General features: G+C 44.5%; 1 protein-coding gene across 1 annotated transcript in view; it reads right to left on the bottom strand.

Moving 5' to 3' along the window:
• The window catches only part of LOC311266072 (uncharacterized protein), a 37,924-nt gene that overhangs the window by 6,389 nt on the left and 17,004 nt on the right, over positions 1–14,531 (bottom strand). The window contains exons 39-63 of the mRNA XM_084368256.1: positions 14,274–14,528; positions 13,942–14,171; positions 13,679–13,843; positions 13,222–13,299; positions 10,646–11,017; positions 9,730–10,083; positions 9,232–9,567; positions 9,012–9,143; positions 7,883–8,035; positions 7,554–7,670; positions 7,271–7,444; positions 6,950–7,181; positions 6,235–6,389; positions 6,049–6,161; positions 5,867–5,948; positions 5,504–5,641; positions 5,227–5,389; positions 4,091–4,206; positions 3,729–3,875; positions 2,660–2,773; positions 2,446–2,562; positions 2,192–2,350; positions 1,729–1,890; positions 296–458; positions 24–211 (exon numbers count right to left, since the gene is read on the bottom strand). Coding sequence (XP_084224382.1) covers positions 24–211; positions 296–458; positions 1,729–1,890; positions 2,192–2,350; positions 2,446–2,562; positions 2,660–2,773; positions 3,729–3,875; positions 4,091–4,206; positions 5,227–5,389; positions 5,504–5,641; positions 5,867–5,948; positions 6,049–6,161; positions 6,235–6,389; positions 6,950–7,181; positions 7,271–7,444; positions 7,554–7,670; positions 7,883–8,035; positions 9,012–9,143; positions 9,232–9,567; positions 9,730–10,083; positions 10,646–11,017; positions 13,222–13,299; positions 13,679–13,843; positions 13,942–14,171; positions 14,274–14,528 — 4,415 coding nt within the window. The remainder of the gene's footprint in view (positions 1–23; positions 212–295; positions 459–1,728; positions 1,891–2,191; positions 2,351–2,445; positions 2,563–2,659; positions 2,774–3,728; positions 3,876–4,090; positions 4,207–5,226; positions 5,390–5,503; positions 5,642–5,866; positions 5,949–6,048; positions 6,162–6,234; positions 6,390–6,949; positions 7,182–7,270; positions 7,445–7,553; positions 7,671–7,882; positions 8,036–9,011; positions 9,144–9,231; positions 9,568–9,729; positions 10,084–10,645; positions 11,018–13,221; positions 13,300–13,678; positions 13,844–13,941; positions 14,172–14,273; positions 14,529–14,531) is intronic.

Below are 14,531 nucleotides of genomic sequence, written 5' to 3'. Positions count from 1 at the left end.
CATTTCTTTGCTATTGGTGATACCTCCACCGCAGTGAGACTTTCTAAACAGCCACTCGCTCTCAGCATCAGCCTCTGATTGGCTGACCCCACAGACACACTGCCCAGAGTTTCAGGTTTGCCGTCTCCGTCTCTTTTCTGCACATCCAGCGTCAAACCGCGATTCGCTCCCACACATGCAGCCACGGCGACGTCCTCGTTCAGACCTGGACCTGGACACAGACAGATTCTTCATCACCGTAGTCTGAATGCTTTGGTCACATTTGCAAACACTGCACAGATGATTGTGTGTTTACCATTCATGTACCCCGCTGTGGTCCGAAGACATCGTCCCTCTATCGTCCCGTTCAGCCATATCTTCTCTCTGCGGTCCAGTCTGGCCTGCACCTGGACACCTGACCCCCGGGGCCCAGACAGGGCGCTGCCCCCCACCTCCACACTCCAGTTACCCATCCTAGACTTTGAAGAGAACAAACACATGTTCGTACTCGCATATTCATGAGGATCCTCATAGATAAAAAAATATATATATATACAACATTGCGGTTTACCCTGCAGGGATGATGTATTTTTGTGGGCTTACCAAGGAGTTAGCATCGCCCTGGTTCTCTCGACAAAAAGCCCATGGGATTTTTGTCGAGGGATTTTGGAATATCCCTGAAAATAAGCTCCATGGCAAACACAGGTTTATGATGCTTACACGTTTTGTTCAGCAAGATTATCTTCACTAATGAATACTACTTTTGTGATTTTCGAAGCATAAATTAAATCACCAGAAGAAAAAAGCTAATGCGAGGTTATACACAGAGTACATCGGGGTCGCATGATTTACACCACTGAACGTCCAGCTACACATTTACTACACACGTTTTCTGTAAATTGATCAATCCGTAAGTTGTAAAGTTAGAGTTAGAATCAATTGCAAATAAAGTCGGCCCGTAAAGTTGCACTAGTGAGTAGATAAGTCTCCGTCCGTGACGACTTCTGGTTGCACCTAATAAGATCTGTTAAGCTATGTTTGTTATTGTTGGATTGTGTTTCTTTCTTGGTATGTAGCAACAACTGTTCCACATTTATTTAATAGAGTGACAGGTAACACATAGGGTCAGAAGAGGGGCCTGAGCTATCAAGTTAATCTGCTCCAGATGTTCCTCTATTGAGAGTCCTTATATAGTTTTCATGAGGACTCATTACACGGCACCCTTCTCACTATTTCTTAGCTGGGAGTAGTAATTTCTGGAGCCGGGCAACCAGTGGAGAGGTGGTGGCCAAGAAAGCCAGACACATAACTTCCCATACTTCGATACCATACACTTAATACCACAACAATTATATAGATACTTTCATGGGAAGGAAGCAGAGTCGGACTTTCATTTGGTATTGTAAGGAAGTAGCTCTGTTCTGGATTGAATTTGAAAAGTGGATCTCTGTTCAATCAAGTGGGTTTGTCGTGTGAAGTGAGGGAGTTAGTGTGTGTGAGAGGAAAGTACCATAACCAAAGACCAGATCAGGATGAAGCATAACAGTTACAGAAAGGTTGTGTATTGTGTTCACTGCCACAGCAAAGAAGGCAAAAGCCAGTGTTCACACAGAATGTTATTCCTTTGTTTTTTGTTTTATTTTGCGGAGCCCTGAGAGTCTCCTCTCACATTACTTCATCTGACTTCACGGACAATTCTTCCCCACCAATGTTCAGCCCAAATCGGCGCCAGTGGTTGCAGCTGTTTACCTCAGAGAACAGAGATATGTTGGAGCCCTGAGCTGAAGAGGAGTTGGTCAGGGCGAAGGTGAGGCTGCAGTGATGAGGCCGCCCTGTCACCGACAGGCGAGACTGTGTGTAGAGCAGCTCCTCTCCTGAGTTCACTCTGTGGGATCCCGACCACGACAAAGTCTGAGAAACACACAGAGGGAACAAAAACAGCAGTGAATCCAAACATGTCAGATTTGACAAGGAGACTGAATAAAGTGTTTATATGTTTAAAAAAGAAGTTATTGAATCATAAATAAATTGGTCTATTGGTTGACATAAGCTCAGAGACTGAACATCCCTCACTGCTCAACCACAGGCAGAAAAAACATTATTTGATTATACCAACACAGCAGCTACAATTTCTGCACTTCACTATAGAGTCTTCAGACCAAACCACAACTATTCATCACTGCCTGTATGAAATGCAGATGTGTGGACTCACGGGCTGTGGGGGACAGAGGCCCAGCAGCACTGTGTGCTCCAGCCGATCTCTGAGGTTAGTCTGAATCTTAGTCAGGAGGGTGTGTGAAGGACAGGGCGCAGGAGACACTTTGTCCAGGCCGACGTTCACCTGGAGGCTGTGCATGCCCCGTGGACCCTTCTGGAAACAACACAGACAGAGATTTATTTTTTTCCAAACACCAGCGACGTGCAGAGTGATAGAGCAGGTTATCAGGTCAGCGTGGAGCGGAGTACCTGGTACTTCATGCCTTGCTTGATGCTCCTGTGGTCCCATTTCAGTTCTGCATTTTGTGAAAATGAGTTTCCCTCCCGGCCGACTGACACACAACCTTTAACAGAAGACACCACCGTCTACACACACACACACACACGCACACACAGAACAAGTAAGTGGACGCTCAATAAAGACTTTTCGTATACAAGTGGACGTCCATGGGGGTCCACCAACCTGCTGCGTTGAGAACAGAGCACAGGCCTGCCCTCTGCTGGAGTTGTTCTGCCACTGTTGGTTCAGGCTGAGGGAGACGTTGACAGGGACTGCACTGCCCCATGACAGATGGGTCTGCATGTACATGAAAATTAAGAGCAATACATAAACACACACAAAAAAACTCTACACGAGCATCTCTTTGTAACTATATCAATAAGATGTAGGGCATATTGAATGGGGCACTATGTAGTCTTGGAAAGGAAATTCAGAAATGTTAATATTTACAATGATTATAAGGTAACCAGACGAACTCAGAAATATATTTATCTCCATAACTGAATAAACAAGCTGTTCTCAGAGGATTAAAGGTCCCCAGAACACTGTTTTAAGCTAGAAAGGTGGCAGGGTCCGCCACATAAAAACAAAGTATAACAGTATGAAATTGTGTTGTCCTTTAAGGTCAGTTTGTTTATTCTATCATGAAAACAAAGAGAGTTTAGCTTGTTTATTTAGTTTGTTTAGGCATAAAAAAAACAATCTATGAAGGTCTTTCTCTTCTGATTAAAATTTCTTCCACAAAACCACATAGTGCACCTTTAATCTAAAATAATCATATATTTCTTGTACTTTAATCTGACAGTGCGGTCAGCAATTTTAATGGAATTCTTCATAACCATTATGTATGGCGTCCATTACAGTAGACACGTGTAACGTCTCAAAAATAATCCTGAAATATATATTAAAAAAAAACATTTGGGTAGCATCTGGTTACAGGTTAAGAGTTTATAATATTGTGCTGCGCTCCTGGAGCTAATAGAATAAGTAGATACAGTTGGTGAAGAATATTGTCTCAAAAATATTGAAAATGATGAGCTGACTCATCATTTTCTGAGAACATGTTGGCTCTGTGAGCTGGCTCCTTTAAAGGATAAGTTCACCCAAAATGAAAATTCACTGCTAATATTGGCTGACCTATAAAAGCCCGAAGTGGAACTCATGCTGAGCTGAAGCCAAATCATCTGGCTCACTTAAGTGCCAGAATTCCCATCACAGTGTGAAACAAAGAGGTAAAAGTGTGTCAGCGTACTTGCTGGCTGCTGCGCTTCTCCCTCAGTGAGCTGTGTGACAGCGTGTGAAAGGACATCTGGCTGAGTGCGGAGGAGAAGGGCTGCTTCAGCTCCAGCTTGGTCTCGTTCAGCTCCTCTGACCGACTCCATGAGCTAAGAGCTCTGACCTTGAGACCAACAAATGACAGTTTGTGACCACAGAAAGCAGAACGGACGTACACGTGACTTTTGTTTTATTTGCCAGAATATTGTTCAGAGATTTTGTCTCCATTCATCAAAACATTCATTACTTTTTTTTATAATCAAAGAGACAAAAAAGGAGATTTGTTTGAATAAAAGGATTTACACTGTCAGGGTCATGACACATTTTGTACAGTCTGACCTGCTCCAGCCGGCCGTGCCTCGTCCAGCCCAGTAAAACACTGTCCTGTCGGCCATATAAAGAACGCTCCAGGGTCGCATCCAGACTGGTCCACCGTGGAACGCAGTTTATCTGCACTGAAGAAAGGACAGGAGAGAGACGTCAGCCAAAATCAGAAGTGTGTTTTCTTTAATTATAACCCCTCTCATTTCACAACAGATGTCATTATCCCTCTACCCCTGAGAACCTGAGGTAGCAGCCATTTGATTGTCAGATCATTTCAGCAGATATGAGCTTCAACGTCCGCCCTAGAGCCTACAACAGTCAAAGAGTGATTGTGTGGACAAGTGACCCTCTCTCTCTTCTTTCTCCTTCCTCCTGAGCCACTTACACGCCAGCCTCCGGATGATTGACGCATCATGTAGCCAATGAGAGTTCAAGTCCAGTAATATACAATTTATTACAATTTTTAAAACCATAAACTTACAAATTATGCATGTTTAAGTAGTTTTATGCATTTTCATCCTTGAATAGGCTGGTTTTCCACCTAAGCGCTTGTCTCTGACTATCTTATTTGCACAAAGTTAGTGTTAATAAGGAAATAAAGAACTTTAATGAGTTTCTGCCCCTTTTACTCTGAGACAGGGGTAATTTGAGGTCAAGCATTGCATTTTTTTGTGATGCACCTGTGTTTGTTGTCCATTTTCAGTGATATTGTAATTAAATTTGAACTTGGACCATGTAAGACTATATGATGTGGACCATTGTGTTTTCCAGCTAAAAGGAGCAGTTACACGTCACCTGCAGGCCTTTTTTTTTTGCTTTAAAAAATGTAGTCGTGAAAAAGAAATCATTCAGTGTGTTCAAACTCCTATAGATTAATGACAGAAGCATTTGGAGAGCTTCTGAAAGTTTGGGCCAAAAATCAGCTTATAATCTTTTAAAAGAGCGCAACCATGCCTGTACTCCAAACAACAGCTTTGGATTTACTTTGGGCTAGGCTGGGATAGGTGTTTTAGGATGATTTTGCATGAATTTCCAGGAATAAGAACAAGTTAATATGATGTTGGTCTTCATCAAATGATGTAATGGAACTGGACAAACATTGTACCTGTGATGGCCATCATGCTTTTAGCGTTAGTGTGCAGTGGTTTTACCCTTCAGGGTCTGGTTCCCCATCTCCAGTGCTGGAGGTGCAGAGTAGAGACCGGACAAGCTGAACTCCTGACTGCCCCACACAGCTCCATGCTGAACTTGGTAGCTCCAGTTTCTGGCCTCGTACACCGTCTTCACTGCGACAGTCCTGGGGAGCGGCTTCAACTGCAGAACAAAGATAAGCAACATTTGAAACATTTAGGATTCCAGTTTGCAAAAATGTCTATTAAAGATTGATCAAGTGTACTTCTTTAGGACAGACATACATAAAATGTTTACCTGTGGGTACGAGTGTCTGAGCTCCACAGCCTGTCTGTATCCACTCTCTATGGCTGCCAGTTCCCCCAGAGCCCACAGCCTCCTCCGGCCTGATGACACCTCGGCCAAACCTGCCACACTGGACTGAGACTGGTTCAGCTGGAGAGAAGAATGGAGGCGAGAACTTGCTAATAAAAATCTTGAATAACCAGCACAAACACATACTAAAGAAATTACAACAGCAAAACATTTCTCTGACATCACGACTCTGATTCACACCAGATTTTGCACAACACAATGCTTCATTGTTGTTTAAATATTATTTAAAGGATAAGTTCACCCAAACATGAAGATTCAGTCATTATCTGCTCACTCCCAACACACCTGAGCGCGGATGTTGAGCTGAGAAGGCAGGTAAACCAACATCCTGGGAATATTCTGGACCACTTTCACCATCAGGTCCTTGCTGGACAAAAGACCATCTGTCACTTTATGTATGTGTGTTCTTAAAACTCTGAGGCGGTGTGAGTGTTGTGGTTTCTGTATGCGTGTCTCGACACACCTACCTATGAGGCAGATGGTGTCCCTGGAGGATGAGTGCCAGCGAGGAGCTGAGTTCAGGGTTCACAGCGACGGAGCACCTCAGCTGGGACTCAGTCAGTCTTCCCCAGGCCTCCACCTACATTAGCAGTCAGAGACGGTTAGCACAGAAGAGCAATGACAAGGAAAAGCTGAGTGTATGTTATCCTCACCTGTAAGGCAGGACTGGTTTGTCCCTGTATGGTGTGTTTTAGTGTGACTCTGGCCTCCTTGGAACCTCCGTGTGCCCCCCAGCCTCCTACGTCCCCGACTACTTGGACTCTCCAGTCGCGAGAGTGAAAGTCCAATAAGGCGCTACGCAGAGGGCCTGCAGAGACGATCAGAGGATCCTGACAATCAAAATTGGATGATGTATCTTTTGTTTTTGCGCGAGAAAACCAAGAGCTGATGGCAATTTAAAAATAAAATAGATTTACTTGTATTTATTGATATGGAAATTATGCTGTAATGAGGTACTGCACACTTAAATATGATTTTTGAGTCGTAAACTAGATTTTATGGCTGTACTGTGATGAAACAAGTTATATTCCAGTGATAATACTGACATTTTTAAAAACCACTATGAGCCATTGCACCAGAGTAATTTATAATGTCATTGGTGACATCTGCTGGTCAGTCGATTATACTGCACATGAGTGGTCAGATTGAAGCAGAGGTGGGAAGTAACAAAGGTTTTCAGGTATCTGTACTTGACTTGAGTATTTATTTTTCTGACAACTTCTTTCTTTTACTCCCTGCACTCTAACACAAATACTTTTGTACTTTCTTCTCCTTTAATAGTCTTTGAATTACATTAATATGATGTGAGATTCAGTTAGCTTTGTGTCCAAAACTGGGCATCTCAAGCAGATGAATGAACAGCACTACGGGTATGAGGAGTGGGGTGAACTGGACCTTTGAACTGAGCGGTCAGGGTTGTGTCCAGACCGGGCCGCGTCCCTGTTTGATTAGAAGCTGTCGGAGAGTAGGAGAGCAGCAGGGCCAGCCGTCCATCAGCCACGCTGACGTTAAAGCCTGAGGTCAGCAGCTTGTGTCCGTCCACAGTGAGCTGGGCCCTGGACTGAAGCTGAGAGAGGACTCCCTGGATGGAGCACAGACCCTTGGAGAAGGAAAACATCCACTCTTAGAAATACAAGTTCAATAAAGCAACATAATGTAAAGAACTGAAACATGAATATGTTATGTAACCTCCGTATTACGTGGCAGTCCTCTGTCCTGTAGCCATGACAAGCTGTGCCACATGTTTCCTCTTATCTCTTTCTTCACTGGGAGACTTTTAATGTAAAGTCTCCCTCCGGCCTGCTGACCTCCAAACTGGGATTGTAAGGTCAGAGCCTTACCTTCAGAAGAACCAAGATCTACCTGCACACACAGTCCACTGTGACATTAATCATACCGTTTCATTAAGTGAGCTGTTTCAAGTCAATCCGTGGTTAGTTCTTTATCCGTTGAATCTATTCGAGTTTCTAACCTGGATACTGTTGTTTGCAGGGACTCCCAGTCGCTTCAGATAGTTCACTGTGTGTCTAAAATGACTCCTCACTCTGACTGTTTCGGACATCTTTGCCACTGTCATCTCCTGACTTATCTGTAAAACATTCAGAATATAAACTGCAGCCGCTGTCGTATAAAAATCAAGAACAATAACACACATGCACATTTTGAGAACCGTCTTCCATCTGCTTTTTACTAAAGCACCAGAGCACCATGGATAAAAATGGATTTCCTCTTTGTCGTGGTTTGTAAGAGCATTTTATCAAACACCCCACTGATTCACAGAGCGCTGCTGCTGCCTGCTACCTTTTGATTTCCTGCGCTGCTGTGGAGCAGGTAATAGTACGAGCCATTGCCATGACTCCCAGAATTCATTGTTACGGCAGCATCAGCAGGGAGACCCAGCTCTTTCAGCAGGGGCACAGAGTGGTTTAGATGAAGCAAAGCTTCATTTTTATCCTGAAAAAACAACAGCATTGAATTATCACACAAGGCGCCACATCCTCAGTCTCTGAAAACAGATCAATTAAAGGGATAGTTCCTGTACTGATGTGGAACATATGGGGAGCTGAAGCCATTCTACCCATCAATGCTCTCTTCAAAGCCACCAGACTCCTTTGTCATCTACCCGGCAGAATACTGAAGCTGCAGCTCTACCGCCACCTTGATTGTTTAGTTTGTTTAGGGTTAGTTCAGGTTTACAAAAACACAAACAAACTAGCTGAACAAGCAGTGGTAGACCAGCAGCACCTCTGTTCTGCGAGTTTAAATGACTGTTTTTGTCAAAGGACTCTGGTGATTTTGGAGAAAACAATAAAACGGCTTCAGCTCTCTGAAGGCATATTAGTATTCTTAAAGGTGCAATATGTTAAAATGGGCTACCTTCACAAAATTCATCTTCCAAACAATTAGGTGGCAGCATATCACACAAGTAACCCCTAACTGCTGATAACTGTAGCCTCCGTTAGCTTGTTAGCTCAGATAGCAGTGCAGCTAGCGATCCTATTAGCTGACTCAAGTCTGGAAGTTCGGTGCACGGGGGAAAGTTGGTGTTTATACCATTAACATAGGAGCTTTTGACCACTGGGAGAAGGAGATTTTCTGGGTTAGCATCCTGGTTAGCATCTTAACTTCACTAGTTTATTTGACATAACATTAAACTTCACATTGGGTTGATAATTCTAGTTAATTTTTGAGTGTTTTAAACTAAAATTCCTACATATTGCACCTTTAACTAACTAACTAAGGATGAGAAGCTCGTACCATCCTACTTAAAAAAAGCCAGCTATCCCTTAAAACTCAACTTTGTGTTTGATGTAATACAAGTGAAATGTGAAATATAAAGCATTTCAAAGGCAAATAAATGGTAATTGACAAGAATTGATGGTTAAGATGTAACACGCAATATCACAACTGTTTTAAGTTATTTCCACACCTTGTTTTTTTTAAGAGCCACTGACGCCTTTAACTCTGTATCATCTATCGCCATGGAGACCTGAGATTCGGCAAGAGTTGGGGAGACAACCAACAACCCGGAGGACTGTATCCTGTCCGGACTCCCCCACTCCTACAAACATGATTACAAAGTGACACAGTGAAGACATTTCAACAGTCACGAATGAAATAATTCATCATAAGTGGTATGTTTACTGTACCTGAATCACTGTGCAGTTGTTGTGATACACCAGCGACCCCTGCAGGCCTCTCTGTGACATCACAACTCCACTGGCTCTGACTATACACTCCTCCATCTGGATGAAGGCTTCGCTGTCATATCTCTGTTTCCCGGCCTGGCTGCTCACGCTCAGTCTGCCGTGCTGAGGGATGTTTATCAGAGCAGGAAGGTTGTGGCTGAGCTCGCCCTCCACACTCAGATCAGGCCAGGCCCTTGCATTCAGCCTCAGGAAACCCCTTTTTCCGTCCAGATCGGCGTCCACCGTGGCTGTCCAGACACCCTGAGGGTCCTTCATCACTGAGCCGTTTAAATGAGCCTGGAGTGGACAGAACATTGAGGTCAGTACGACTGATGGCGATAGCTAATGAGACGGGTAAAAACTTTATTCAAATCTGAATTCAAATTTGATGGGTGGACATTTGGGCTTACACACAGTTGTGTCAAGGCTCTGGTAATCATCCATAAAAAGCTGCAGTACCTGTAACACTGGACACTTTGACTCCAGAGCCCAGATCCACTGTGTCCCTCCTTTGGCCTCTATGAACCTGTTGGCTCTGATGGCACACGTTCCAGCTTTAATGAACAGGGCTCCAGCCTGCTCAGGGCCTCCAGGAGCAATGGCCTCTATGATGATCATCTCGGGCACACCATGGCTCTTCAGCCTGAGGAAGGAGTGTGTGAGGGTCCCGGAGAGACGTGGAGGCCTGCAGGACTGACTCAACTCCATGGAGAGGTCCTGGTCGTCTGCCCTCAGGGAGGAGGTCATGGTTAGCTGGCAGGGGACGACTGACAGGAGGCCCTGAAGAGCCAGGGACACTGGAAGGACCGTTCCCTAAGGCGCAGACACACGTGGAGGATGTTAATCAGTGTTGAGAGACTTCAAAACGCCTACTCCTAAATACTAGTTACACTCATTTTGCCACAAGTGTTTGAACCATTAACACATTCTTAAACACTAAAACATCTACGTGAAGAACTTTATCAATAGTTCCTAGTTTGGAAAATGCTGACTTTGACCTGCTTAGTGACGTCACACTGTGTATTTCACACAGTTTAGGAGGAACTGTCTATCTCCATGGTGGTAGCAGGTCAAATATGGGTGACAGCAATCTGACCTTGCAGCTGTATCATCATTTGTTTTGCTCTGCTCTGCTGCTATTATAAATGGGCTGTAGCTTGACCTATTAATGGGCTGGAAATTGCCTTTTTAAAGGAGGCTGTGCTAACATGGACAGGGGTGAATCATGTAATGCATCCCAGTTCTTCTAACAGTGATAAAAGAAATGACACTGTGTTGCCACAGCGAGAGGTAAAAGTAATATTTACAACTTAAACATGTTCGTTTATTCAAGTTTCTACATGCAATAGTACAGAAAGCTAATAGATTTTCTTACCTGCAGGGCAGGACAGTAGTGGGTCACATTTACAGCATAGGAAGACTGCTCCTCCTCTGTCTTTGCAGCTTTGGTTTTCCCCAAATTACCCCTGAAATAACAACGTCCCAGCTCCAGACCAACCTCCACGCCAGGCACATGTGCAGATGAAACATTCAGGATGAATGCTCCGTGGGTGGGAAATCCCAGCATCTGTATTGCATCCACAGAGTGCTGTACAGACGCTTTCAGACTAAGGTGGGGGTGACAGGTTAAATGCAATCTAAGGTTGCCCTTCTCTTTGCCCTCAGTCTGCAGAACGGTACTGAGATATGTGGAGCAGCCAGAACGGGCGATGGAGATGTTGGCTGAAGTCTGTGACGGGAGGAGAGACTGAAGAGGAAAACGAATAAAAATATGAAAAATGAATTAAAATATACACAAATATACTGAAAAACACAAACAAGGCCATTGCTGAAAGGACTAAGAGCTTCGTCTTTACTGCGTTACATCTGACATTAAAGCTCCAGTGTGTAGGATTTAGTGGCATCTAGCAGCAGATAAATCTGTTGGGTTGCTTTATGGAATCAAGGTAATTTACTCTATAGCATAAGACACAAACAGTCTGTGTTTACTGCATTGGCACAGAATGCAAGAAGAGAAAGGTTGGTGGAAGCAACTGGCAAACACACTGAGACGAGTCGCTACAGGTAAGGACGCTTAAAAAATGCCTTGGAAAAGAGAGGGAGAGAGAAGTTCAAATGCTGGATAATGTTATGCTGCTGTGTCATAATGAATCTGACAAATTGTTATCAATCAAGATTATTTAAAAGATGATGGACAGCGAAAATCTAGAGGGGCATTGGGGAATTTTTCAAGGTAAAACAACATGTGATGACCCATTAGCTTCTGTTAGCATTCAACCACTTCCTAGTCAACAATAACATTAGATCCAGTGCATTTCACTTCCAGGTTTAAAATAAACATATCCAAGATGTGTGTTGATATTTTAGAATTGATTCACACCTTTCCTATCGTATCGCATAATACTATCTCACAGTAATGTTAGCTAGGAAGTGGTTGAATGCTAATGTTAGCTGTTGTTGCTGTATCGAGGATAATGCTATTAAATATGTTGTTTTACCTTCATATATGCCCAAATGTCCCTCTGGATTTTTATTATCCATTGTCTTTTTAGTTGCTGATCAATCAGGAGGTGGTTAAATGATAACAATTTGTCAGATTCCCTTCGTTTATACGACTTGCAACCTGAAACATTTGTTTGAGCTTCCCATCCTGAGAGTGAAGTCAGAGGAAAATGGTCACCATGTGAATATAATCTACTGCCATTCCTAAAGCCATGCCAGTAGTGTAGTTTAAATCCATTATGAGGCTAATGTTGATTTCAACTATGGTCTTGTTGACACATTTTTATTGCAGTATTGGTATTATTAATGCAACTTGTGCTGTATCGGAAAGACAAGAGTCATCTCCAAGCTGAGGATGTTTCTTTTGCTTTCCTTGTGCTGGGAAACAAGTTTCCTGATACTTCTTGTTTCCTCTCTAACCTTCAGTAAGACACATCGCTGATGGACAAAACAATTCCAGCTGGTCCTCCTGTCCTTTCCTCCCTTGTGTTGCTTTGTCATGAGGAACATGGAGCACGCATCACTTTCCACCTCCAGTTCGGCCTGACTAGGCGTGGTCGACAAGCTAACAGTGAGCTCCCCTGGAGCACCAGTGGTGGCCAGGTTTTGCTGAAGTGTGACCCTCAGGGAGATGGAGGGCTCCCAGGCAGCAGTCATGTTGACCTGAGCAGAGTGGGTGTTGAAAGAGACTCGAGCACTTCCAGAGAGGGAGGTATCACTGAGCTGACCTGACCCCTGGAGGTCTACTCTGTCTGGGATGATGGAGGCAAGAGATGCCCAGTGATGCTGGAGGGTCCAGGCAAATTCTGCCTTTTGGTCCTTTAGCAGGACAGACAAGAGGCACTGAAGGGAGTCGTGCTCATTTTCCAAACCCAAAGAACCTTTGAGTCCATCTTTCCCAGCCTGTCCGTGTATGGTTAAAGTGGTTTTGTGTGGCACTCCCCCTTCAACCCTCCCCACCTGCACCCACACCAGCCTCCCCACACCTTTACACCGGACAGACACCAACAGACTTGAACTGATTGAGTCCAACACTACACTGACATCTGCCCAGATGTGGCACCAGCTTTCCAGCCTCATCCTACCTGTCATCTCTGCCTTGTGTGAAGCACCATGACTCCCGTACTCAAGCAGCCCATGCCAGCCATACAGCCCTGGCCTCTCCAACCTCAGCCCCAAATTCAAGTCCATTATCCAGGGGCCAACAAACAACCCGATCCCGAGGGCCAAACGCTGAGGCCCAGGCCGGAGCAGGAGCCTGAGACTAGATTTATTGGGCACACCCAGATACGTCAGAGGCAGCACAGAAGAATGAGTGAGGTTCACTCTGAGCTCCTTCTGGCCATCGGAGCTGTAACAGCCTTTAGCTTGAGCACTGAGGCTAAAGTGAGCGAGCGACAGGCCGTAGCAGAGCCTGTTGTGTGGTCTATAGGAGCGAAAGAGTCGTACCTCCACAGGGCGACCTGCCGCATTTCCATAGCACTGGGCTGAGAGTCGGTCTGCAGCGGCGTCCCCTGTGCAGTTCATCTGTGAAAACAAAACCCCCTGTTGGCAAAGTTTGTTTTTCAAAGAGAAAACTGAAGGAGGAGACAGAAGAATTTCGGAGGAATTACTGAACTTTAGACCAACCACATAAAATTCTGTGGTGTACCAGCATGCTCATCTGAGCCTTTATTATGAAACAACACGTGTTTAATGTTCAAGCATTATTTCTGTTTCATTCTTGGCACTAAATTTGATACTGCTGCTCAGGGTGTGCTGTTGGACAATGTACAAAAGACTGACAAGCGATGCTCCACAACTACGCAAAGATTGTAGGTTTAGTTGAAGAAAGACACAGTCAATGTTCTCATTTTTCATTCAGGGGCAGAAATCTGCAAATGAGCTTAAATTATGTCAAATGTACCTGCAAGGAGCTGGGTATGACTCCCTGGAGCAGGTTCATCTGTTGCCATAGAGACACTGCCATTACAGCTGTGCTGTTTTTTGATCCAACATTAAAAAGGGCGTCAACCGTTCTCTCGCCGTCCATGTGAAGGAACAAGCCTGTGTCCAGTCCTTCTGTTTCTAACTTACAGTGGGAAGTAAAACATAAAAATGAGAATGATAACACAGTGATGCATTGAAGGCTCCTTAAATAAACAGAACTTGCTACAGATGGACAAATACCTGGTAATGTGCTTTGGCATGTATGGAGCTTGATACGCCTCTTTTCAGCAGGGCTTTGACCTGATGCTGCAGCCTGGAGAAGTACTCCCACCGAGGGATAACATGCTCTGTCCTTCCTCCGTTAAACTCAGCTTTTAGATGTTCAGCTCCAGCCTGCAGCTCTGCCAGGACTGACAGTCGCATGCCATCCTGGGCCCACCTCACCTGGGCACTACTGTTGCCAGGTACACCTGCATCGGGAAGATGATAAGGAAAGAAAGAAGACACTGAGATACCAGAAGAGATTACAATGTATGAAATATAACACGTGTTATTTATGAAGTAATGATTACCTGTGGCATTGAGCACGTGGAAAGAGTGAGATAGTCGGGTGTGAATCTCACCCGTCCCTCGATCCACCAGTTCGCGGCTCACATTTGCGCACAAATGCTCCGCCCCCATCCAAACACACAGCCAATCACGGGTTACATGGAATTTCTTTCCCATCGTGCTCTCTTCATCTTCTCTACCCGAAGCATCTCCGGCATCCTCCTGATGTCTTAGCTCCACATTGTACAAGGTCTCCATCACTCTAACTCTCACCTGTCCTA

This window comes from Pagrus pagrus (assembly GCF_965226575.1).
Source record: "Pagrus pagrus genome assembly, chromosome: 12".
NCBI classification, from domain to species: Eukaryota; Metazoa; Chordata; class Actinopteri; order Spariformes; family Sparidae; genus Pagrus; species Pagrus pagrus.
The sequence above is the reverse complement of the archived record's forward strand: the minus strand, read 5'-3'. Positions and strand labels throughout refer to the sequence as shown.